The sequence below is a fragment of the Parasteatoda tepidariorum genome, chromosome 5 (assembly GCF_982258835.1).
Source record: "Parasteatoda tepidariorum strain Cologne lab strain chromosome 5, Ptep-v5.0, whole genome shotgun sequence".
NCBI classification, from domain to species: domain Eukaryota; kingdom Metazoa; phylum Arthropoda; class Arachnida; order Araneae; family Theridiidae; genus Parasteatoda; species Parasteatoda tepidariorum.
The window spans coordinates 34754871-34781764 of NC_141759.1; the positions used below are offsets into that span (position 1 = coordinate 34754871).

The 26894-nt window shown below is 28.1% G+C and overlaps 1 protein-coding gene across 6 annotated transcripts in view; it reads right to left on the reverse strand.

Annotated features, from left to right (window-relative positions):
- Nucleotides 1-6945: 6945 nt before the first annotated feature.
- LOC107445061 (ciliated left-right organizer metallopeptidase) overlaps nucleotides 6946-26894 on the reverse strand; it is a 30195-nt gene continuing 10246 nt past the window's right edge. For 4 of the 6 annotated variants that reach the window (XM_016059378.4, XM_016059379.4, XM_043045511.3 and 1 more), the window contains exons 7-17: nucleotides 26286-26361; nucleotides 22705-22868; nucleotides 21597-21662; nucleotides 20470-20572; nucleotides 19857-19920; nucleotides 17189-17285; nucleotides 14019-14117; nucleotides 12789-12881; nucleotides 10643-10748; nucleotides 8416-8731; nucleotides 6946-7646 (exon numbers count right to left, since the gene is read on the reverse strand). In XM_016059378.4, the coding sequence (XP_015914864.1) occupies nucleotides 7445-7646; nucleotides 8416-8731; nucleotides 10643-10748; nucleotides 12789-12881; nucleotides 14019-14117; nucleotides 17189-17285; nucleotides 19857-19920; nucleotides 20470-20572; nucleotides 21597-21662; nucleotides 22705-22868; nucleotides 26286-26361 (1386 nt within the window). In that variant the 3' untranslated portion in view covers nucleotides 6946-7444. The remainder of the gene's footprint in view (nucleotides 7647-8415; nucleotides 8732-10642; nucleotides 10749-12788; nucleotides 12882-14018; nucleotides 14118-17188; nucleotides 17286-19856; nucleotides 19921-20469; nucleotides 20573-21596; nucleotides 21663-22704; nucleotides 22869-26285; nucleotides 26362-26894) is intronic. The other 2 variants (XM_016059380.4, XM_071184847.2) reach the window with 1 other exon arrangement.

Here is a 26894-nt window from a genome sequence, read left to right on the forward strand (position 1 = left end):
TGTGTCGGTGGGTGACCTCTTGGATCATTCTGCGTATGGACCGAGTGTGTGCGGTATTGGTAATCGCTAAACTGTTCCACCTTAAAATACTCGACTTCGCGTGCAGGCCGTTGGGCTACCGAAGCAGCGGTGCCATCCCCTCTGCTGAGGATCAAAATTATGATGGCATGTCTTCGAATCATCCTCAGGGATGCTTCCCAGACAGTCGCAAGACAGCCCATTGTGCAGCTCTAGTGCGACGTAAATGAACTACAACAACAACAAGTATCTGAATCATAGGTAGAGAAGAACACTTTTTGAGCAGCAAATAAAAAGCAAAATTTCCCTTAGGTAAACGCAGAAGAATTTGAGATGGGGATCCAGACCACTGGTTAATCATTTGGAAACAGAAAGCGTTCAACATTTGAAGAAACATTTCTCAAAAATTTTTTCTTTGCATTATCAATCAACTTTTAACTGATAACTTCCGATTACGGGATGGTATACTCTTAAAGATGTGTGTATTAAGGTAAAATACATTTGTTCTGTCCTCAAATTCTTTATAAATTAAAGGGAGGTTATTTCATTCCGTATTGCTTACTTCATTCTAATGAATAAATGTGACTTCAGAACATGAAGAACTGTAATAGTCATAGAATATTCTTCTTTATAGAATAGTTTATCTTTTTGTATCTATATAATACGATAAATTTTTATCGTTTTCTTGGCAAATATTTTTTAATTTTTAATGCGTAATTTCAACTGGAATTCAGCTCTTCTGGTTTTTAAATTAAATAAGCTCATTGCTTTTAAATTATTGAAATTCACATCCAGATCTTACAATTATAAAATTTTATTGTGTGGTATGTCATCTTAAATTAATGAAGATATGATGATTAATGTATATGTAATTTGAGAATAAAATTTTCAATTTGGAATTCTTCAGATTTATTAAGCAGGTAAGTGTTATGATTTATATGACAATGAAAAATTTACTTATACATAATTTTTATCTAATTAGATGATAATTCTCTATAGAATGATTTTCTACGTCTAATTAAAAACTTTAAGACAAAAACAATATAAAATTTTTGTCCAATATAAGGAGCTTTTTGAATTTTTTTTTTTTAATCGTGGGCTTTCTTTATTTTAGGTTTTTTAGTTTATAAGTACTGATTTTTTTCGTGAAGCTTCAAATTGTTTGATAAAAATTGTCAAAAAAGCTTTTTTGCAAAATTAAATGTTTCAACATTATGTGTTTCTGTATGCTTTTTGCATATTTTAATGATTGAAGTAATATGATTCAGAAAAGTATTGAATATAAAGTTTAAATAGACCTTTCATATGGATGGTGTTTTCTACACTAGGGAACGCTGCTAGCTCGGTACCGCCTAAATTTCCGGGTTACTGTTTCCGTTGTATTTTAAAGCCATTTGGCATCACTGTGTTTTGAGATTCTCGCAAACAATGTATTTGATTACTTATTACTTGTGTTTACAATGCTAAAAGTGTTAACACTAACGTAAGATGGTGCACAGCTTACAACACGAACAAACAGTAATAAACTTATAGAAAGAGGCCATATCAAGACTGCCAAAAAAGCGAGTTATTCAAAATCTAGCAACCATGTCACTTTTTTTAACAATATATCTGTAAAAAACTAAAACAAATTTTCACTTCAAACTCACCAGAATCACATATTAACATTAATATCTTATAAAATGCCATATATGGCAGATTTGAGCTCAGAAATTATCTAATTTATTTCTTTTATTGAAAATAAAATTATCCGTTTGAAAACATCGCCTATCAGAATAACATGTAGTAAGCAGCTGCAAACTTTTTAACCGGAACTAGAGTAGGTCCCGAGTTCGAGATTGTTTACATTTCTATTGAAAACACCATCCATTAGATCAGCGGTTCTTAACCTATGGGTCGCGACCCAAAATTGGGTCGCGAAGCATATTTCTTGGGTCGCGCTGAGTTGAACCAAAGAAGTTAGTAATACACCAAATCATAAGTAATACCAACACCTCCTAGAAGAAGTCATTGTGGCTTACTCAGCCTATGCTTAATGAGGAATGAGGAATTTGTTAATATTAATCAATTTCAAGAACAATTAATAGAAATACAAAGTGGCCAAGCACTTCGATACAATTTCTACAAAAACACTGAATCTTTATGTGCTTTCTGGTTAAAATTAAAAACCGAAAAGCCAATAATTGTTAAAGAAGCCCTAAAAGTATTATTGCCCTTTTCAACAACATATATGTGTGAGGCTAGTTTTTCGGCTCTGTGTGCAATCAAAAACAATTACCGGAACAAGTTAAATCCTGAAATAGATATAAGTTGCTCCTTGACAAGCATTCAACCGAGTTTTGAAGATCTTTCAAAATCTATTCAAGCACAAGGTTCTCATTAAAACTGTATGACTTGCATTTAAAATTTAAAAGACTTAACATATGTATTGATATTTCTTTTTTTTTTTTAGGAATAAGTTAAAATGTCAATTATTTTCAAAAAGTTATAAATATATTTTAATTTGGTCAATAAAAATTATTAAAAACACTTGATTATTAATTAAATTTTCCTTGGATCGAAAAGTACTTTTGTTTATCTTTATTATTAAAAAAATAAATAAAAAATTTGTAAGTTAAAAAAAATCCTCATCGTAGGATTGAAGATTTTTTAAAAATACGATCTAAAATAAAGCAATGAGAAAAGTTTTTTTTTTTTGGGTCGCGACATGAACATATTTCTCAAATTTGGGTCGCGACATGAACATATTTCTCAAATTTGGGTCGCGGCTTAAAAAGGTTAAGAACCACTGCATTAGATCATTAAATTTTGTCGAACGCTTTTGCAAGCATTAGGTTTTAACTCTAATAAGAAGATACATATTTATTTTCTGTTGATTTACAAATATTTTTCCGATGTGTTTGGATGTTCCTTCTCTAAAAAAAAGCAATTCCATTTCGGGTTCGCTTGCATAAGAAAGAATATCAAGTATTTTTCCTTTTAAAATTTAATGAGATACAATACGCGATCGCAACACTCGAATACGCCATCTGGGGAGACACCGGTTTCATGCCTTTAGCCTTAGTTTCTTAATATTTTTCCTTTTTACTTAATAAAAATATTTTTAAAAATTTCCGTGATACTTTTCTTTAGAACTATGTTTAATGTAGTTTTCAGTTCCATATAGTTTTTCAAGTTAAAAGATTTTAATCTATATGAAAATCAAGAGAGAAACTAACGTACTTCCTTCCTCTATGACTTTCCACAGGCTAATGGGGAAAGCATGTGAAGTGTTGCCATAGGAAAAGAGTTCTCTACGCCACCTGCAGCCCATTTCGATCGCCAATAAGGAAGGAACGTTACCATGCTACACGGAAGAAATCTTCAGCGCAAGTGATGATCCTGTTATTTTGCCAGCAGTCATTCGTCTTAAATAACAACGCCCCCTATAGGTCTTTGATTTCGCGAATTAGTGGAATCGAAGATCGAACTCCGGTCCGATTCTTTAACCACTGGACCGACCATTTGTGACCAACGACCATTCTCACTGGATATGATTGCGAATGAGAACAGTATTTGTGAAAAATATTTTCCCGCAAAAAACTCCCTAAACAGGTTTCTGTTGGCATGTAAAAATATCCCTTCCACCGAAAAAGCTAAGCGAGAACAAGTTTTTTAAACTATTATGTTTTTAAATTGCCTAAAAAATTAAATCTTTTTTTTTTTTTAGATAAAATAAATTCTTTTATTTAAGAAAAGATATTCATAAATGAACAAATCTTTGACTATATGGTTTATACAATCGTAATTGCTAAATGGGTCATCTGATCCTGATAGGTTGTTGAAACGTGGAATTTGTTCATGTTAGCAACTGCTCTTTTCATTCTATTTCGAGTAAGCCAAGCCCGTCAAGTGTCTATTCTCTTAAGCGACACATTCTATATTCCTACACAAAGATTTCAATTCTTCAACTATATACTTAGTTAAATTTTAACACGTTATTTTGTTTATAATTGATTAGCAAGCTGCATGTAATAAGTCACAAGTGTGAATATCCGTGATTTTCTTAAAATGCAAACACCCAATTGCATGACATTATTAAAATTCAAGTATATCAAGTTAGCAATTTTGAGACCAATGATTAATTTAAAAAATGTAAAAAGGAAATTTTATGTTCTGTATTTTTTTCTGAAAGTTCGTCTAAAATAGGATTAATGCTCTTTGGTAGTCAATAAAAGAAGTTTATGCGTAGCTTTCATAAGATTTAATAGCAAATATTTCACAATTATTTGTGAATTAAGCATAATATTTTTGAATAAACTTTTTTTACTCCAATTTTTTTAATTAATGAGTTTGAAAACTTCCATTTATCTTTAGTGGATTTCTTACAGCAAGGACTCGTTTTCAGACTAGGTGATTTACATTTTTAATCTACAAAAGTCTCCACTTTTGTGTATTAAGTAAATTTTTATTATAAAGTCACAACATGCTCTTAGATGCCCATCATGGAAATTGATTCCTCCATTGTAAATTGTTTGCTATTAAATACAGGCACACTTCCTTATTTCTACTGTTTACATTTTATAAGCTATACAAACTTTTCTTTTTATTATCTTTTATCTAAAAAACGTAAGTGATATAAATTAAGTAAAATAAATTGAAAATGGTACAAAAATCTAAATTTTCCTACTTAGAACTTTTCATCAAAAATTTAAATAATAATGACGAAGAAGAACTGATTTTGCCCATTTTCCCCTAAAAGGACGATTGGATCATCATTTGTTGCCTTTTGAGGACTAGTAAGTTTTGAAAATGTGGAATAATAATGTGGAAAATCGATAATGTGGAATCAATAATGTGGAAAATCGATTCACCTTAAAAGTTATTATACAATGAAGATGGGCCGCGCAGGGTAAAAACAGTTACTATTTACACATAGACAAGGAGAATAAAAAAAAAGCACAGTGCAGTGGGAATATGAGAGAGGGAGTAATGATTGGGGAGGAATTTTGAGGGAAATATAGTTCTTGCCAAACACAATTTTTCAATGTTTTTTTTTTCAATGTCCACAATTGTAAATTTTGTTTTGAAACTTTAAGGGAAAGTAAATAAATGCCTTCAACATTAATGCATATTCTTATTTTTTTTTACGATTACAACAGAATGAAATGTGTCTTCTGAAAAATTCACAAACCCTGAAATTTGTTTTTCTCTGAATCAGTATTCACGGGCATAAACAGTTTTCCACCTTGATTTTCAGATATTCACAACCACAAATGTGTTATGTGCTTTGAGCTATAAATATAATTGTATTTCAAAAAGTGAAGTTAATGAATTTGTGCAGCGAACATTGTCAAAAGGAAATTTAGGTAGAAAATCTTTGCTCAGCGAAAAAAATAAAGTAGAAAATATAAGGTAAAATTAGGAAATTTTGCAACTGGTAAGTTGTAGCAATTTTAATGGTGGGCACTTTTTAAAACATGATGCAATTTTTTTCATAAATTAAGTGAAAAGCTGTTTATTATTATTAAGGAAAGGTATTCTTTTGAATGCATTTTTTAAATGAAGAACAATTTCAAGAAACAACCTTGAAATAAAGCCATTTTTAGAATATTACAAAATATTTACACTAATTCCAAATTTACTAAATTATAAACTGCATACAAGGTGCATTTTCAAGGAAAATAGTGGCTATCCTGGTTGAGAATTTTTTAATGGCAATTTGTTATATTTAATCAGCAAGTGGCGACTATTGATTTGAAGGTATTGATTGATTGAAAGGCATACCCTCCAACATATGAAGATATTGAAAATAATTCTTTCTAGTGGTAGCGAACCAAAGTAGAAATTTTTAAAGCAAATGGATCTCTCATAAAACTTTTATCAGAACTTAAGAATCTAGCCATATGGCCTGCGCTTTTATAAGTAATGGTGGACATGTTACGCTAAAATTAATTTTTCTACCGTCTGAAAAGAAGATTTCTGAAACTACGGAAATTCCGTAGCAGTTGGAGGGTATGGAAAGGTATTCTTTTGAATGCATTTTTTAAATGAAGAACAATTTTAAGAAACAACCTTGAAATAAAGCCATTTTTAGAATATTACAAAATATTTACACTAATTCCAAATTTACTAAATTATAAACTGCATACAAGGTGCATTTTCAAGGAAAATAGTGGCTATCCTGGTTGAGAATTTTTTAATGGCAATTTGTTATATTTAATCAGCAAGTGGCGACTATTGATTTGAAGGTATTGATTGATTGAAAGGTATTCTTTTGAATGCATTTTTTAAATGAAGAACAATTTTAAGAAACAACCTTGAAATAAAGCCATTTTTAGAATATTACAAAATATTTACACTAATTCCAAATTTACTAAATTATAAACTGCATACAAGGTGCATTTTCAAGGAAAATAGTGGCTATCCTGGTTGAGAATTTTTTAATGGCAATTTGTTATATTTAATCAGCAAGTGGCGACTATTGATTTGAAGGTATTGATTGATTGAAAGGTATTCTTTTGAATGCATTTTTTAAATGAAGAACAATTTTAAGAAACAACCTTGAAATAAAGCCATTTTTAGAATATTACAAAATATTTACACTAATTCCAAATTTACTAAATTATAAACTGCATACAAGGTGCATTTTCAAGGAAAATAGTGGCTATCCTGGTTGAGAATTTTTTAATGGCAATTTGTTATATTTAATCAGCAAGTGGCGACTATTGATTTGGCCCTACAGTGGAAAGTATAGAAAATATAAAATAATAACAAAGTAACCACTTTTCAATTGCTAAGAAGGTTTTTATCAGAGCACATGCATAAAATTTTTTAATATTGCACAATTCTAAAATGAAATAAAAAACACTAAAATGAAACATAAAAAAAATACTTAAAATACAAAAAAAAAAGAAGGAAAAAAATCTAAAATAGTGAATTACAAAATTTAAAATACAATAGTATTTTTCACTTTTATTAAGAATAAATATATGTTATTAGTAAGTATTAAATATCGATTATTTACATTGATACAAAAATTTAGATTTAAAATGAAGTCCAAGGCATAAAAATCAGGACATAGCTATTGTGTACTTTATTTTTATACGTCTGTTTATAAATTATAATACTACGAAGATATGAAAATAACTAATACTTTATTACATTTTAAAAATATGATTTGCTTAAAAGTAATTATAGACACTTAACTAAGTTAATGTACACAAAATAAAGTATTTAACGTGAAAAATATTGCAATACATACATGAGAAAAGCAATGCCATTTGAGACATTATTTTAACATGTTATACGTGTGTATATGTATTCAATATTTTAGATAAATAGACTGAGTACAAAATTATTGGCACCGTTTCAGATATAAAAAAATATCTGAATATTCATCATATAATCTTAACAAAAATTCTTTAAATTATAAAATGTGCTTTTGTCATGTGGAAATTGGAGAAATTTCATTAAGTTCTTGTCTTTCTATAGTTTGTCGTTTAGGTCTATAACTTTGCATAATTACATATCTCATAAGGGAGGCAATTAATGTTGCCAATGCAAAGATTCCACAAGTTATAGGCACAATGATTAGTGCCTGGAAGCCTTCAGAATCACTGATTCCCTCATCAGATCTTGAATTAACACTAAAATGAAAAACCAACTTTAATTTCATTAAAAAAAAACACACAAATACAAATACAGGTATTCCATTTCCTTCAACAGCATGCTCACAAGAGGATCACAATGGCAAGTAGAGCAGGGAAGGGCAAAAAGGGCAAGGGCCCCATACATCCAATTTTGGAGGGATGCCCCATACGTCCAATGACTAAGGATACTAAAACTTATCCCTGTCGCTTTTACTATTATTAAGTCAATGAAATTTTAACATAAACATTTAATAATGAAATTTCAGGTCATTAAAATTTTGAAATCAATTTGAGGAATCAATCTGAGATTTCTATCTTTACACCTATTTCTGTGAGCAATTTTAGCGTAATCTAATTTTTTTTGGTGGTAAAATATAATAAGATTTAAAAAATATTTTTAAAATGAAAATAAAAAACTGTGTAAAATATTTAAAGAAAACACAAATAGGGGTAATATAATATATTATTTTATATTAATATTTTCTAAATTGTTCCAATGTGAAAATAAAACATATTTCTCATTAAAGTAGGAAATATTACAGAAATTTAAGGCATCACTCAGAGAGTAGAAATTTTAAAATTAAAATTTTCATGAAATCAAGTTTTTTTCTTTTTGCTGACTTTTTTTATCATTATTTTTGTAGAAGTGTCTATATTGCTACCAAAGTTTTTGCAACTGCATCAATAACAAAAATAAAATCTATGTGTAATGTTGATACTCTGTCTTGTACACAAAATATGATTTGAAATTTTTAGTTTGGCTCACCTTATATCAGTAGCAGCAACTGGTAAATCTGCATTGTCCTTAAAAATAGTAGCAAAAGTGGAATTTTTGAGAAATTCTTGCATTTTTGTGACAATTAATTCTAGAGCAGTTTCATTGGCATCTCGAGGAGGACAAACAGTAAATTCCAAATAGACTGATTTGTAAACATGTAGAGATGAACTTGTAATGTAACTTACAGGAACACCAATTTTGGAAGCAATTGTTTGGACAGTTTGAATCTCAAACTGTTTAGAAATGCTAACATTTGATAAATCATAAGCTGATGGTGTAATGAAGAAAATCTGAAGAGATACAGCTGCAATGTAAAAAAAAAAAAAAACAACTCTAGGATTAGACATGAATAAATAGTTACAATTGAATAGCTTTAAATAAATATTTACGAATATAGACATTAATAAATATTAAATATGAGGGTTGTTTTTTAAGTAAAGGCCCATTGAAAATAAAAACCAAACAAAAAAAAAATTTGAAGAAGCAAATTTATTTTCAGATTCTACATACGTTTCTCTTTTTTTCAGCATATGTGCCAAGTTTGTTTAAGCACTTATCATACCTTACAACTAGATTTAGAATGCCCTCTTCAAAAGCACTTGTCCCCTACTCCCTTAACCAAGAGGTCAAGGCTGTTTTCACGTATTCGTCATCGTTGCAGTGATTGTCGCCAAAATGATTTTTAAATATCAGAAAAGATGAAAATCATTCAGCGCAATGTCTGGGATGTAGGGAGGGGTGGTCCAAAATTTCCAAACCAAATTGCCCAATAAACCTGGGGTGAATGTATGCGACAGGTTTTTTGTCAACTAAAAATGCATCACTGACCTTGCATGGTGGGCGATTTGTTAAATTTGAACATTTTACAATTTAAATCACTTGATGCAAATCATAATTTAAATTACTTTACTTTTTTAAAAAAAATCATTGATATCAATCAATTGATTTTTTATAGCATTAAGTCAAAAATATTCAGTATACAATATAATTTATAAGTATATTCTTAAGGTTTTGAATTTTTTAAGTATGATTTCATCATTGAAAATTAGCATTTATCTAGAAGAAATAATAAAAGGGTATGTCAATTATTATTTGAGGTTCAAAATAGACTAATAAATAAAGAAGAAAAAAAGAAATGTGAATAAAAATAGCACAACACCTTAAAACTAAATTATAATTTTTTGATAGTTGTACATTAAATAATTTGCTGCATAATTAACGTATTTTAATCATTACCAATTTTAAAGTTTATTTAAATATAAGTACTTTTAATACTTCTTACGTATAAAGTTAGCATACAGGAATAATGAAATTTAAATACAATACATTAAGGTGCTGAGCTTTATTAAAAATCACTAAAATTTTATTTATTCAGATGTTAGTTTGAAGTAATTAAATAATTTTAACCATTTTAGTAGGAAGAATTCATTATTTTATCAATTATATTTTTATTTAATATCAAGCATTATTAATACATTTTATTAGAGCTTTGATTGGTAAATGCAAAAAAAAAAAAAAAAAAAAAAAAAAATCCTGAGTTTTGCCAACCTTCCTTTCCACCAATGGCTTGACAGAGGTAATGTAGTCAGCATTGTGCACTGACCTCCTTTGCTTCTCAGATTAGCAGGCACACATCGATTTGAAATTATTATTAAGTACCAATATTTAACTATTATATTATTATATTAAGTACCTTATTTTTAAGTACCAATAGAATAAAATGAAAAGTAATATTGTTTTAATCACTATGTACTACATTTTAACCCTGAAAGGTATTCAAACTATTTACTTATTATTTCATTTTTATTTATTAATATTATTAACCCGAGCAACAATTTTACTTTGGCCGCAGTTGCACTCAAAATTGGCTCAATAAGGGGCCCTATATGAACATTCACAGTTGGAACAATATTAGGATGCCTAGATTTTTTAATATTAGTCCTATATCAAACTAATATCGGCCTACAGAGGCTCTGTATTGGCTGAATAAAATATTGAGTGACTTTGACAATTCTTTATAGGGGTGATATTGGTGTGTAAAAAGCACTGTAAAATTTTGGGAGAATAAGACAATTCTAACAGGACTATTATTGAGCTAAAATTCGTGAATATAGGTTCAATGAAGTTGGTAGGGAAGTTTCTATTGAATTCCAGATATGTATTATTACATGTTCACCATACGCTGAGAAAGTTTATTATACACATAGAAACTCACCCAATTTATCCTTACTAAACTCACAAAATGTGTTAGCAACTTCAATTCCCTCAGTAATGCAAAATGAAAGGTCCGCTGGGCAGTTCAAAGAGACATTTGTTAGAGTCTACAAGGAAATAATGTAAAAGGAAAACAAAACATCAATTAAACAAGGTTTGCATGTACTTAAAACCAAGAAAGTTTACTAAAATAGCTCCAATAAAATAAAAATATTTGACAGATCAATAAATTAATTTTTTATTCTTAAATTTAAAAAACAAATAAAATCAAGCTGAAAATTTTTGAACGCACAAGAAAATAATATCGAAAAATTCAAATGCATAACTAATAACTATCATGCGGATTCTGACTCCGATACTTTCATCTTTTAGAATTGCCTGAGAATCTAAAATATCAACACTTTTTAATAAAAATAAAACTTTATATTGCATAATTATTTATCTGAAATGCAAATTAAAAACAATGGAAGAAACTTGAGGTAATTCGCAAATTTTTTTTCTATGTATTAAAAAACTTAAACTACTCAAAATAAACTTAAATTTGAAAGCTTTGAACATTTTTATATTAATTTGACTTATTAGAAAAAATAATTATCGCACAATATTAAAAAAAACTTCAATTTTAATAAAGTATGCCTTATTTTAAAACCTTTTAGGTAAGTTTGAAGCAGAGAACAATTTCTTACTTTTTTTAGCTGAACACTTTTTTTTTTTAAAATTCACTATCCGTTACTTACTTATTTTTAAGGTATTTGATAAGACGAAGTACAGACTGGAGTCAATACAAGCAAAATACGTAAATTGATGAATATTTATAACAGGAAGAAATATTTTGATCCTCATTACTAAATTTATAGTGAATAAAAATAAAGTTTGCTGTAAATTATTTTATAATTAAATATATTACTGAAAATAGATCACTATCTTGCAAAATGCAGCAGAGTTGCACATGAGAGAGCAAGAATCTCACCGAACTCGGCTCAGTAGTCGCACATGTGGACTCACAAGTATTTAATCAAACATGTAAAACGATTAGTGCTTTTATACGCTACCGACCGACCGTATGCAATGGAAAATGAATGGAATTCGAAAATGGAAAATTAAACACTTTTTAAAAATACCGAATGAAAAAAGTACCTTTAAGGGCTTTTAAAAACGAAAATCGAAAATAAGCACCTTTAAGCACTTTTTAAAAATGCTATGCACCATGAGGGCACTTGCAAAAGAAACTTGAGATCCTATGTGTTAGTTGGCATGAAGAGGATTGGTAGATAGTCATTTAGCGTTTCATTTAGGGTTATTTCTCAGATTTTCAGTAAAATTTTTTATTTCCCTTTGAGATTTTGATAAAATTTCTCCAGTTACAAAAACTCTTCATTTATATCAATTCTACTACACACAATGGCATATGGATGATGTGTGGATGCCTAAGGCAAACTTCTTGATTAGACCCCTGAAAAAAGGAACATAAGACATGATCTCTACAGGGGGTAAAAAAAAACCTAATTTAGTTAATGGAAAAAAAATACAATCACAAAAATTTAATCTTTACTTTAAATTCATTTTTCTGTTAATGTATAGCGAAGTTATTCTTCTGTACAAATTTATGATTTTCAACAAATATTCATAAATGAAAAAAAAAAATATTCAAATTGTAATGACCAAAAACTTCATTATTGACAATAGTTTTTTTTATTCATAAAATTTTTTTTTGACTTAACCAAGTATATACCTAAAAAACTTAATTTCCTGAAGAAAAAAAAATGCTTATCTAGTACTGAATATTAAATTGTAGTGTAATTAGTCATTAATTGGGTCACAGGAGTGTATGCTCGCCTTTATCCCTGCCCTGCACGCCAATGACTACTTAATACACATAATCATATTAAGTAATAGGGCAAAAATACAGTTTCCAGTTAAAATCAGTGCTTAGTCACAATCAATTACTTAGTTTATAATAAAATTTTACATTGCTACAGTGTTACAGAATTTGTAGTATAATTCTATAGAAATCAACAGGTAGTTTTTGAATAATGGGATCTTTAAACGAATCTTGGACAATATTGTTTATTATTTTATTACATACAATGAAATCAATAATAAATATATCCTAAGAATTGAGCAATAGCAAAGTAAACTATATTTACTTTATTACTATAGTCACAGTCAACCATAGTTCCATTAAAAAGCAAGTTTAAAGATGATGAAGTTTTACAATTCAATGCAACACATTTAGGAACCTGCATAAAATTAAATAACCTCTTTTAATCCACAAAATAGAAAAATGTTTATGAATGAACGAAATTTATTTATTTGTTTTAAAATTGACAATACAAGAGAAGACTTGATGTTAAATACATAAGTAATTATAAATTTTATGATTGCTTTCATAATAAGATAACTTCATTCAGGTCAATAATTTAAATATATTTTTTTTACGTGACTAAATGATGAAAAATCTGCCTTAATGTTTAATTAAATATTTGAAAATAAATTTTAAAACATAAAACACAAATTCATAAGAGTTTTTAGTTATATGTAAATAAGTACAAGTCAAAGTTAGATTCAAAAAGTTAAATAGGTTAATAACAATCATTTAACTCTTAAAAGGTTTGTCCTAGAATTTTCAATATTTAACATCACGTCTTTTCTCAGCTACAAACTGGTTATTTTCCATATTATTTAATAAAAATAATGAAAAATTGCTTAGTGTTATAGTGAGGGTAAATAATGAACAAATTTGTCTAAGTGCTTAACACTTTTTCGCATACATAGAAAGATTAACAAATATTAAGTTAAATTGAAAATCGATTTTTAGGAACTGAAATAACGTATTGAAGTTATAAATAAATTAAATCACATGTGTTTAAAAATAAATTAATGTTGTGTGCACACATATATAAGGGAGAATACAATTACATATAAGGGAGAATACAATTTAGAAATATTTGTCTTAAGAAAATAAAACATAATATAGTCCCAGAGATTTTCTATCACTAGAGGATGAATTGATTTTCCTAATTTCTAAAGCGCTTTTTAGAAAAATGTTTTTTTCTTTGTTTTATACATATATTTACAAAGCAAAGAAGAAGTTAAGAAAGAATTGAGTTCATTATTTCTCACAAAATTCGTTATTCTGGAAAATTAAGTTGCTAAGCGAAATCTTGGTTGAATCTATTGTTTAATCAAATTAGCTTTCAAGCATTCAAATAAATGATAATAAAGTCATAGTTTAATGCAATAAAATAAAACAGAGTTAGAAACTATGTCTGGCACAAGAATAAAAACAAATCTCGGAAAAAAAAAGGAAATTTAGTTTGGTTTAAAAATATAAAAATAATATTTCACTTTTTTAAAAAACTTGATTGCAACCTTACAAAGCCATTTTTTTGTTGAAGAACTACACACTGTTGGTTATAATCCAATAAATCCAAATCAGTTCTCAGTTTTTCTCCTCCATCTTCAATGCAACTTTCCTAAACAGAAATTTCCAATATTTAGAATGCGCACTAGTTTTTCACAATGTATTTAATATGTAGAAATGGTGTCTCAGGGGATAAAACATTCGTCTTCCAATGAGATGAACCGGGTTCGAATCCCAATGATGGCCAGTCGATATGAATTCCGCACCCGGCTTGCACTAACCACAGAGCTGATGTAAAATATCCTCAGCGGCAGCGGATTATGGATTAGAGTTCCACCTACCAACAGGCTAACCCTGGGAGATCCTTGTATTTTTTCGCTACCTGTAACGCAAATGCGGTTCCATCAAAAAGTCTTCTACCAAGGAAAATTTCTCTTAATTCCTTGTGTTCTGAATTGGGTTAAAATTACAAAGTTAGGGAGATGAACATTGGTAGTCGTAAACTCAAAATTGAGTCGTGTGTTCAACGACCTTTGTAAAATAAAATATACTTAATTTACACAACATAAATAAGTAATATTCAGCACTTCTTTAAATTAACTTTCAGTGTAAACAAAGTCAACATATAAGCGGTATGTCACTTATTGGGTCCAGTACTGCTTATATGATGGTTAAAATCATTGTAATATTTTTATCTTACTTATTATCGACATATTTACAATTAATTTAATAGAAATTAATAATTATTATAATTAATCATTCTAATTATACCAGGTGGGAGAAGTAAACTTGAAATACTTTCTGTACCATTAATTTTAAGCAACTAATCTGAATTAAAATACATAAAATTAAATTAAACAACAAAAAAAGCAAAACTAAATAAACATACAGTTTTATGTCATCAGAACAAGAGCTATATTGTGGCAAAATCAAGATAAAAAGAAATTTATAATAATAATTAATTTGGTTAACAAAATCAAATGAAGCTACAAAATATGTCTGATGTAAAAAAACAAAACAAAAAAGATGATCTAAAACAATTAATAAAAAAAAGAAGGTCACTAGTGATTCTTGATATTGGGGAGCACCAATTTATCTAAAGAGGGCAATTCCTACTTGATGGCAAATTGATAAGAAAAAAAAGGGAATGCTTGTTTGTGAAAGTCTGTACAGCAATCTAGACCTAAACCAGGAAAATTTTTAAGTGCAAATATACCTAGTTAAATAAGTTTTGAATAAGGTTATAAGAAATATCATGTGAAACATTGTTTTATAATAAAAAGTTTCATGACTATTTTCAGTATTCTGCAGTATTTCTATTGTTTTCAGTAGTTTTATGAGGGGCAAAAAATCACACAACTTTTCTTTAATAAATGTAGATGATTCAGCAACAATTGACTTCTATCTGTCCAAAGTTAATATTTATATAAGAACCATTTTAATCTACCTCAGAATTTGATTATTTTGTAACTTTACAAATTTCAAGCGCAGTTGATTTTACACAATATTGAGTTTGATAAATTAATGATAAATATAAGGCAGCAGTGCCAAAAATTAAATGCTCAAGATTAGACATAGCATTTTTTTATTGCAAATAAGAACTGATTCTATAACAATCTTGTAAGTATTATCATGAAAACAATGAAGTTGTATTTATTAAGACTTTTATAAGGATTAGAATACAGTGAAACTGCAGGAAAGACCACCTCTGTGTAGCGACATCCTCTATTTACAACCCCTTTTGAAAGGCAGAGAATTTTTTTAGTAGACTTTGTGTTGAAGAAAATCTTTGGAGAGATCATCAAAACCTCTCTCAGCGACCAGGTAAGCGTCCGCACCAAACGCAGAAAAGGGTGAATAAGGAAGCACGAAAGAATAAGGAAGCACGAAAAAATATCAAAATAAAAAATATAAACAAAACAAGATATTTGTGAGTGGTTCTTACTTAGAGAGTTCTTTTTAATGATTGCTGAAATAGATTGACAATCTCATGTTATAGTTAGAGTGCACTAAAGATGATGCATTGATTTAGTTTTAGAGTTATAAGTTAAATTTGAAAAAAAAAATTTGTTTAGAAAAAAGTAAGCATCTTAAACAAAAAAACCTATCCTTTTATAAAGTAAACTAATTATTTTTTATGATATAAAATTAAATGCTAACTAAAACAAAAAAAAACATAATAGCTTATTTACTTAAAATAGTTCTCTTATTCATAATAGGTAAATTCGTTTTTACACATAATTATATCAGTAGGGGTCATCTTTATTGAAGCTAAATTTTATTCATCGATCCGGATTTCATGACGCTATCACAAGTGGCATTTCTGAACCAAGAAAATGACATTAAAATTTAGAATTGCTAGCTAGAATTTATACTTGATAACAATACTTGATAAATACTCAATAACAATATTAAAAAAATACTTGATAACATTGGAAGTAACCCCTGAAGTCATTGAAAGTAACCCCTAAAGTCATTGAAAGTAACCCCTAAAGTCATTGAAAGTAACACCTAAGAATGACCAACCTCCCTTAACAACCATTTTACTGTGGAATAGAGAGTGGTTGCTCCTGAAAGTTTTCACTGTACTAAAGTAATACTATATAAATTAAAAAAGCTTCGTTGTTGTTGTCGTTCATTTACGTCGCACTAGAGCTGCACAATGGGCTATTGGCGACGGTCTGGGAAACATCCCTGAAGATGATCCGAAGACATGCCATCGCAATTTTGATCCTCTGCAGAGGGGATGGCACCCCTGCTTCGGTAGCCCGACGACCTGCACGCGAAGTTGAGCACTTTACAGTAGAACAGTTTAACGTGGACCCCTACCGCACACCCTCGGTCCCTACGCAGGCTGATCCAAGTGGTCACCCACCCGCACACTGACTGTAGCCAGTGATGCTTGACTTCGGTGATCTGCTGGGAACCGTGTCTTAACGATCAGTCCACTGCGGGACTAAAAAAGTTTCATACTTTCATTAACGTTTCATTTAATGAATTTTATAATGAAAAAAAAAAATACAATTGTAGAGTAACCCACAAACATAAGTTTTCTACAGAAACATAATGCATTAAGTCTTAATATTATAGGATGGGCAATTCTAACATAAATTGAAACTTTCAACAATATGCTTGCAGAGAAGTAAATGTCATGCCAAGCAGTAATAAAAAATAATAATTTACTTCGTGATTGGGTTTATAAACTCCACATGGGTGATCAGAGGAAATTTTCTCACATTTTCCTATTGTTTTTAAAGCTATATCACATCCAGTTTGGTGGCTAAAAAAATAAACTATATATCAGAAGAAAATAAAATATATTAAACGAAAGAGAAAAAAAATACAACTGAAAACATCTAGGGGTGTGAGGGGCTAAAGTGGGCATCTTGAATAACTTTTATGTGTAGTTCAACTTTCGTCTGTGAGATATTGTAGATTGACGGTACTGATCTACACTTCCATGTGCAGTTCCATACCCACACTATGAATATTTTAGTACAAATTTGCAAAAGGTTTTAAGGTGCGAAAGCAACATTCAAACTTTCCATTTACTCTTTTATTGACACATTTTATTTTCAAAATTTCAACAAAAGGTGTTAATATGATAAATTATAATGTTTTCTTGTCTATTTTGATAATAACTTTTGATTCATATAGTTTCAATTAACAAGCATTACACATAAATAAACACATGTCTTCGTGGGGCTAGTGTGGGCATTTCTCACTGGCCTCATTCAACATTTAATGGAAGAAATATCAGTCGATTACAAATGAAACACGTTTAATGTTATTTATTTTCCGATTTAGAATGATTTTGTCAAATAATATTCCTTAATAAATAATGGTTTCAATCTAAATTAAATAATTTAAAGATGTTTTATCAACCTTGTTAAAAGAATGAAATTCAGTATAATGACTTAAGAAAACAACGATTTTGTAAATATTTTTTTTATCATACACAAACTAGGAACATCCACACATACATTAATTGGAACATCAGCGAACAGTCCTGTCCATTTTTTTAGCTAGTTGTTTACACTGTTTCAGTGAAAGAGATAGCCCTCAGCAATAACTATTCATGTTGCTCATTCGGACGATTTCCTCATCAAATGAAAACTGATCATAAAAATGCAGCAGAAATAAGTTATCTAAAATATATCTGAACCAAAAAACGCATGCAGAAAGCCACCCGTGTTGTTTTCAGAGAATGTGATAGAGAGAATTAGAATTGAAACTACTGGACAATGGTGACTCAATAAGAATTTATTGCTTTGTTCCAGTGTATTTTTTTTTTTCTGAAAAAAACAAACAAAAACAATGTTGAACTTTATGTCTGTAGAGTGAAATTTGTTTATAGCTATGCAGATTATAATGTTCATTTCCAAAAAATAAAAAGATTAAAAAAGTCACTTTTCAAATATCTAGAGAAGAAATAGTTACTAAATTTTGATCGCCAGTTACTGGTACAATTACCAAGACTGCATCTTAAAACATATTTAAAGTTGATTTTAAAAAATAAATTTCAAAACATTTTTTAAATATATTAAACAGATTAAAATTTTTTAAATGAATTAATTTGTGTTCAATATAATGATATAATGAAATGCTTTAATACAAATTAGCAACTTAATCCAAATATATCACTACATAGTCTTCAATAAGGCTTAGATTGAATTAATTTTATTTTGGCATTAGATATACTTTTCTGAGTTGTAATAAATGACTACTTAATAAGTTATCAAATTTGTCCACTCTAGTTCTATGGCTTGCCCACACTAGCCTTGTGTAGTGAGGCTAATGGGGACTAAACAGCCTTTTTTTAAGAAAACATAGAAAAACTAAACAACTTTGTAATTCCAGATTTAAACCAGAATGGAAAAGGTCCAAAATATTTTTAATGCAGGAAACATCCAAAATTTTAATAAAAATAATTCATGAATTTAAAATTATATTAGATCATTTTTTTTTTGTTGATAATTTTTGTAAAAAATTACCACATTACAATCCTCTTTGCTATTTTACAAGAATGGTACTCAGTTCTGACTTTAATACAAAAAAAAGAAAGAAGAGTTTAACGTGTATTTTATAATTCATTTTAGGGTGATTCTTATTAATTTTAATGTTAAAGAATTGAATTTTAGAAATTTGCATTTTTAGTAAGTTATAAATTTTTACATTTTCCACAAAGTGGAATTATATTACAAAAATGTTAAGTTATTTAATCATTAAATGAATTAAAAGCATATTTAATAAAAAAAAAAATGTGAATTTTGAGAAAAACCAGTTGTTAAATATAACACAACATTCAGAAGTTGTATAAAAAATCTTATTGCCACATAAATCTGCTTTATTTAAAAACTTGGTACGGTACAGTAAATAAGGAATGGCAAGTAAGTAAATCAAGGTATGGCAAGTAAGAAAATCAAGGTTCTGCAGCTACTTTTAAACTTATTAATTTCTCATTTGAATTGAGTTTCAAAGTATGTAAGTCCCATGTTCAAAGACATGACATTTCACATTTTGTCACCATATTACTTTTTATAAAGAAACAATTTTTTTTTTAAATTATTCAACTATTAATATTATATATATATTAGTATGAAGAGACTACCATATTTTTAAATCATTATTATTTTTCAATTTAATTTTACTTTTTACCTAAATCGGCTATGACATTATTTCATACATTTCCAAAATACTGGGTAATCCATACATATAGAAATACAAGCATTTACTTCAAAATGTTTCAAAAATATTTTTCCTTTTTATATTTAGATTAATACATGAATATTACATTGAAACACAAATATACATATTACATTAAAATATTAGAAAAAAGTAAATAATATACCTTGAATCACAAAGATATTTCGAGTCATTACATTTTTGAGCAAATCCGAAATTACAACCCCCACCTGCAAAGTTTAAAACATTTAAACTGAAACACACATTATTACATACTAATATTGCCAATAATTCAATATTTAATCAATATTTAAAATTAGTAAAAAATTTAATTTTTAATAAATAAAAAATACTAAATAATTCGGAATTAATTAATTTATCTATTATAGGGAGTAAAGACGCCCGGTGGCTGAGCGGTAGCGCTGTCGTAGCACGGGTCCCTGGTTCGATCCTCGGGCCGGGCAAGGCTGACTCAGCCTTTCATCCCTTTAGTGGGTTGATAAATGAGTACCAAGCATGATTGGGAACTAAACACTGGGAGTTCCGCGTTCGGCTGACCACCTGATCGTAACATCTGCTCTTGCACCCCACAGCCCAGGGTCAAGAAAACTGAGATGGGCAGATTAGGTCTTGGTCTTCAAGGGCTGTCGCGCCGCTGAGTTTAGTTTAGTTTATTATAAGGAGTAAATTAACTAGGGAAATATTCAAACTGAAATAAACAAAGGTAAAATTTAGAGAATAACGGAACTAATTTTAAGTAATAAGAAAAACAAGTTAACCTTTTCCAAATATAAATGCCTGCGCTCTAGAAAAGTCAATTTCATACCAGCCTGTGCTTGCAAGTAATGCTAGAGTGATATTGTCAATAACGACATAGTCATCCTGCAAAAAATTTGACCAGATAAGAATGAGGATTGATTTTCATAATTTTTCATTTACAGTACAAAATGTTTATTAAACATTCTTAAAACACAATAATAAAAAACATACAACACAACTATGCATTTTGAGAACCTTTTGCTTTTATCAGGCAAAGGAATGAAATGAAAGAAAAATGAATGAAGAATTGGAAGGAATAAGTCAACAACAAGAGAAGCAGAAAGGATAAGGGAAAATTAAAAATAAAGAAACAATATAATAAAGGAAAAAAGAAAAGAAAGAGACAGGAGAGGAAAAAGAAAGAGAAAAAGAGAGCATAAGAATAAAAAAAATAACATCTTAAACAAGTTTTTTCAAGCAGTAGAATCATGTACGAATAATTCAATAGTAGAATGTATTGATCATGAATAAAGAATATTATAGTGAATAATGGGCATTAATTATCATTACCTTAAAAACATTATAATGACCATGTTCATTAATGAACACTCAAGGTATGTCCACGGATCAAAAAGCTTATAAATTATTAGCATGCATTCTTGGGAATTGTGCCATACTTTCATATCTCAAGAAAGATTATTTTCAACATTATTGCAATTCTGTATTAAATATTTAAAAAAAAATAAAAAAATTTATGAATAAGAACAATATTATAAATGAAAAAAACAAAACAATTTTCTATTTTTTTTTATTGTTTTGAAAAACTTGTTTATTTATGCGACTTAATTTTTTATTTATTTTCTGCTTTCTTTTTACCATTACTCTTCTTTCTTCCATTTTATGCTTTTTTTGTTTTTGATTCTCTTTTTATCTTAACTTTTACCTACGCAGCTCACTTTTTCTTTCTTTCATTCTCCCACAGTAGTTAATTTCATTTTAAAGTTTTAATAAATATTCTATGCGTTTCACACCAATATCACTAAAATACTTAGACTATAAAATAAATACATTTAATAGCTGGAAATATACTTTTTTGTCGTAAAAGTATTACATCAATTTCTTACCATATTTAAGAGTGAAACTATACCTGTTGTATTGAAGGAGTCATAATACTACTATACATTAGAAGTGGATGCCAATGTGACGTATATTCCTGAAATTCAACAATAATTAATGAAACAGATTTGTAAACAAAAATATTGTTAATGCTTTATGAATACATATTAATAGCCGAACCAAGCAAATGCAAACCTTTGCTACTCTTTGATAAACAGTATGCACCCAGCTGACATTTCCAAGTGAATGTCAAAGAAAATAAATTTTCTAATATTATCAATGCATTTTAATATGATAATGATTAAAACCTTAATTAAGTTTAATTATTAAATTTTCCTTACAACACTTGAGTAATTGGATACTATTAGATCAGAAATGCATAATGTAAAATATTATTTGAAACTCATACATCATAAAACCGCTTATAAATGGTGGACTTCAAGCCATCACTGTGGCGAAGAATCTGATACTTCACAATAATGGCTCAATGCCTTAACTCTACCACAGCATCTCAGTGTATTTGAGGTTCTCAATATTAAACTTGAAGATTCTACATAATTTTATGCTTTCTCATTTTCAGTTTTTAAAAATCTTTAATATTTTATTTAACTTTACGATGTATGGAGACGTATATATATGCATTCATTGTTATTTTCTCTTCTTATCCTAATGAGAGAAAAAAAAAGAAACCTTGTTTTAATTTACTTTTTTTTATTTCTATATTTAATTGCTTTTTATAGAATGAAGGCTATTTTTTTGCTGGAAAATATTTGATACAGATATTGATTTTATTAACTAATACAGTGGTTTTATTAATCAATAAAATAATTGATCTTTGAAGAAAATGCATGGATTACAAGTCAATGTTTTTCTTGTTTATACCTTTATGAATATTATTAACTGCGGAAAAGTATGTGTCACAAACTAAAATGACCAAATATGTAAGAGAAAGCACTAACAAAATGATCATGTCAAAAACCAACAATAAAACTCATTTTTGTTTTTAAAAATAAGATAACTGCTAACAATTTTACAAGACTTATTTTTTTTTGAAAAAAAATGTGACACATTTTTTAAAAAGTTTGAAAGCAATTTTTTTATAAATATTAAACTAAAAGCATATTTGAAGACATACTAACATTTTGAAATCCTTCAGCAGGCATGTTTTCTAATGGACCACCAAATTCTGAGTCAGAACAATTAAAATGGAGTTGCATATGTTCTACAACTTCCGGAAATATTAGACGTTGAATTCCAAATTTATCAATGCTTACAATTTGTTTTGGAACTTGGCAGTCAAATCCTAAATTATAATACATAAATTAATTCAAAGAAATAAAATATCAAAAGCAGTTTCAACAAGTGAAAATAATTTACATAATTTCCATTTAAATTATTTTCCCTGAAATAAAGAATGTAAAGGTGTTTAGAGTCTGGTTACTAAATACTAATGGATCAAATATCAGACGTTTATTCTAGAAGAATAGGAATAATGTGTTATAATAGGATTTGAAAAAAAAACATTATGGAAAAAAATAACAATAAATATCAAATAAAATTTTCTTCAGTGTGACAAGAGATTAGTTAATCATGAGAGAAAAATTGCTAATTTTTTGAAATGTGGAAACTAAGATTTATAACTGCACTTGAAAATTCAATTGCATTAATGTAATACACAGCACCATCCTTTCAATTTAAGGCATATATAGGGAATAGAAAAGATTAAGTTTGAAAAATGAAATGGAAACAGTAAAAACAGAAATAGTAATTTTCAATTAACAATGATCAGGGCTGTCAAAAGGGGCTGGTGATCACTCAGAGCGCCAGGTTTGGGGGCTGCTGAACAAGACTGAGATTTAATGTTCTAAAATGTTTTAATCTCCCCCTTTTTTTGCTAATATTGTTTGCTTGAAAAACACATGTAAAGGTTTTTGTTTTTTAATTATAACGTCTTAAAATAACTTTCTATAAGGGTTAATTTCAACAAGTATTAGTTTTACTAAAGATAGAATAGTAGAACAGTAGTAGATAGAATAGTAGAACAGCATGCAGTAGAATAGCTACTTATTTGTCATTGAATATAAAGAGTTATGCATTTTCCAAGGGGTGAGATGGGCTGTAAGTTTTGTGCAATATTCTCAAAGAGTGAGAATGCCAGACAAAAACTGGGAGGTAGGGCATTCAGAGAATGACCATGTTAACTCTTCATTCATTCTTTTTAATTTAATGTGTCATGTCTTGTTAATTTTATGAAAAAAAGGAGAGATTCAAAAAAAAAAAAAAAAAAAACATCCCTTTGGAATATAGGTTCACAATTAAAACATTTTTTTATATCACTTTCATTTACTTTTTAGTCAAAGACAAAAAAAGAAAATTAAAGAATGACTTTTTTCAACACTATATCTTGATGTGTCATTCATTATTTTACGATATATGGTCTTTTTTTGCTGTGGTTTTTTTTTATTTAAAAATAATTTTCTTTTTTGTAATACGTTTCAAAAAATGAATGTATTTAAAAAAATTCTGTTGCATAGTTTAAATTATTAAACGTACTATTATTTTTTGCACTAATATGAAATAATAGGAATTAATTTTCTAATTAAAAATAGACTTGACAGCAAATGTCGGTACAGTACATGACAGTAAATTATCGGATGACAGTTGACTAAATATTATTCTTCTATATACTATTATTCTTCATTTTAAAAAATAATTTTTAACAAAATAACGATATGTTGAATGCAAAAACGACAATATTTCTTATCGAAAATAAAACGGTGAAAATAATTGATTTTGAACAGTCTTGTTTGCCATTGCTACAGCACGAAAAAAGAAATTTTAATATTTCTTATATATTTTTATAAGATTTATGCTCAATAAAAATATAATATGTAATAAATATTTATTCCAGAATACTTGAGGTGATATTCTCATTAATTAAAATAACGGCTTTCTTTTTTGGCCTAAAATGTGTCATTGTTATTTATCTCGTTGATATAAGAAAAAGATGTAGAATAAAAAAAGTTATTTTCAACAATGTTATGACTACACCGGAAAAGCAATTCAAGTTATTATTTTTTTATAAAAAAATTCAGATTTCCCCCCTCCAAAATTGAGTTTGAAGGGCGCTGTCTTCAGTATCACAAAACTGGGGCACAAAAACGTTCTGGTGGCTATAACTTTAGTAGACACAAAAAATATTATTGAATTACTAAAAAAATATTTTGACCCATGTGTTCTTTTAATTAAATTAAATATTTTAATCTGGAGACACTTAAGTTGTGATTTAACAATTCCTTTATTGATAGACACCAAAAATATTAAGCATTAAGCAAAAACATTGTTATAAATGAAATATATATAACATGATACTCATTTTAGATTTAGTCAATCCTAACTATTGCAGAAAGATAGCCCTTTATAATATTATCAAAGTAGTATTATTGCTTATTTATTTTTCAAATTAATAATTTAACATAAATGTTAAGCACTATTTATCAACATTATTGAAAAGTTTTACGATGTACTATTAAAATACATTAATTATTTTGGAAAAATAAGTAAAATTTGAAAACAAACTAAATTTTCACTAGGTTAGATTTCAAAATAGCATGTTCTGTCCCAACAGACCCTTCATACTCTTAACAGTTATAATACTTAAAAATTATAATGCACAATAATTAAATTGATAAAATTTCAAAAAAAAAAAAAAAATAGTAACACCTAGCAGCTTATCTGTTTAACCAATATAATTGAAAATTCAGAGTGTTATTTGTTTATATGGGCTAGACATGGCTGGATGAAGCGTACGCGGGGGCCTAGGTCATTCAAATTTTTGGGGCCTTAAGATAAATTTTTTTCTTGTATATTTTTTTACTTATTCAAATATAAAAGTATTTATATATCTTTTCATTTAAAAAAGCATATTTAAAATAAAAATAACTAATAATATATTAAATTTTACTTAATTTTATTAAATTAGAACTAAAAAATAATCATAAAATTTTGAAAAAATTTGAAAAATCATTATTTTTCTTAATTTTTTAAAATTTATTTTCAAAAAATCCATTTTAAGGGGGGCCCAGGCTGATTTATAACAATGAAATTCATACATTAACGGTTACAGTGAACATATTTTGACAATTTCAATTAGCACCACTCTCGTTTTTCATTGAAGCATGATCATCAAAGTCAAAAGCATAAAATGAAGTTGGAACCATACTTTTCTAGTGTAAAAAACGGCAAAGAGTATTTCAGATGCTTTCAACAGAGAAGATGTTGTATGTTAGCAATTCTATTGACTACATTTCGACAATGATTGGAAAGAAGAAAATACAGTGATTTGTATGTTGTTTGTTTTTTTTCGTTGTATTTTTTATGCTAAAATTATCCAATAGTCCGTTTTTTGGTCTTTTATTGCGAGACTCATGCTTCAACAAAAAAAGTGGATGTTACTATTTAAAACTTTCAAAATTTGTTCACTCTAACTAATTGCAACCATGAGAGTTCTATTGCAAGAAATCATCACTACCTTAGCCCAATACCTTTAAATAACATTATCTGAGATTTTATTTATAAATGATAAGTGGATAGGTCGATAGGGTATCAAATATAGGGAAAAAGTTATTTTATAACCAACCTGTATACAATTATATATTGCAATAATTAAAAATTAAAGCTTTATTTTGCTCAAGAAGATGCTAATAATTCATATACTTACTTGAAGAGCAAGTTTTAAATTTTGGATAGAGATGTTTTGAGAAGCCAAGGATATGAAACATCTCATGTGTGATAATCTGTGAAATAAGAGAGGTTCTTTTTTGAATAATAAATCAATAGAAATAGCATTTCAAGAGAAGCTTTAAGTCACAAAAAATATCTTTTTACAACTGCAGATACATAAACATCCAAATTTATTGCGTGTACATTCTTAAAATTCAAAATTCTAACCATTGAGGATAAAAACAATTACAATTTCACAGAAATTTATATACATTATTTTGTAATAAAGAATTATCTGGACTTTGAAGCAGATCAAAAATTTACATGTTTAAAAAGTTATTAAAACTTTTTTTTTAAAAAAAAATTACCGATTTGGCAAGATTTTTTTCGCTTAAAATCAATGAATAATCTCAACTTTTGCAATTTTTTACGTGTATAAACAATGTAGCATTAAAACGAATTTTCAATTTTTTAAAAGCAAGATCAAAAATATTTTTCATTTTAGCAAAACTGTAGCTTTCTTCTGCAATGGGCCCTACCTGAAAATGGACAAAATGGAATACTTATTGAAAACTCACAAAAATTATAAAAATAACATATTATTTGA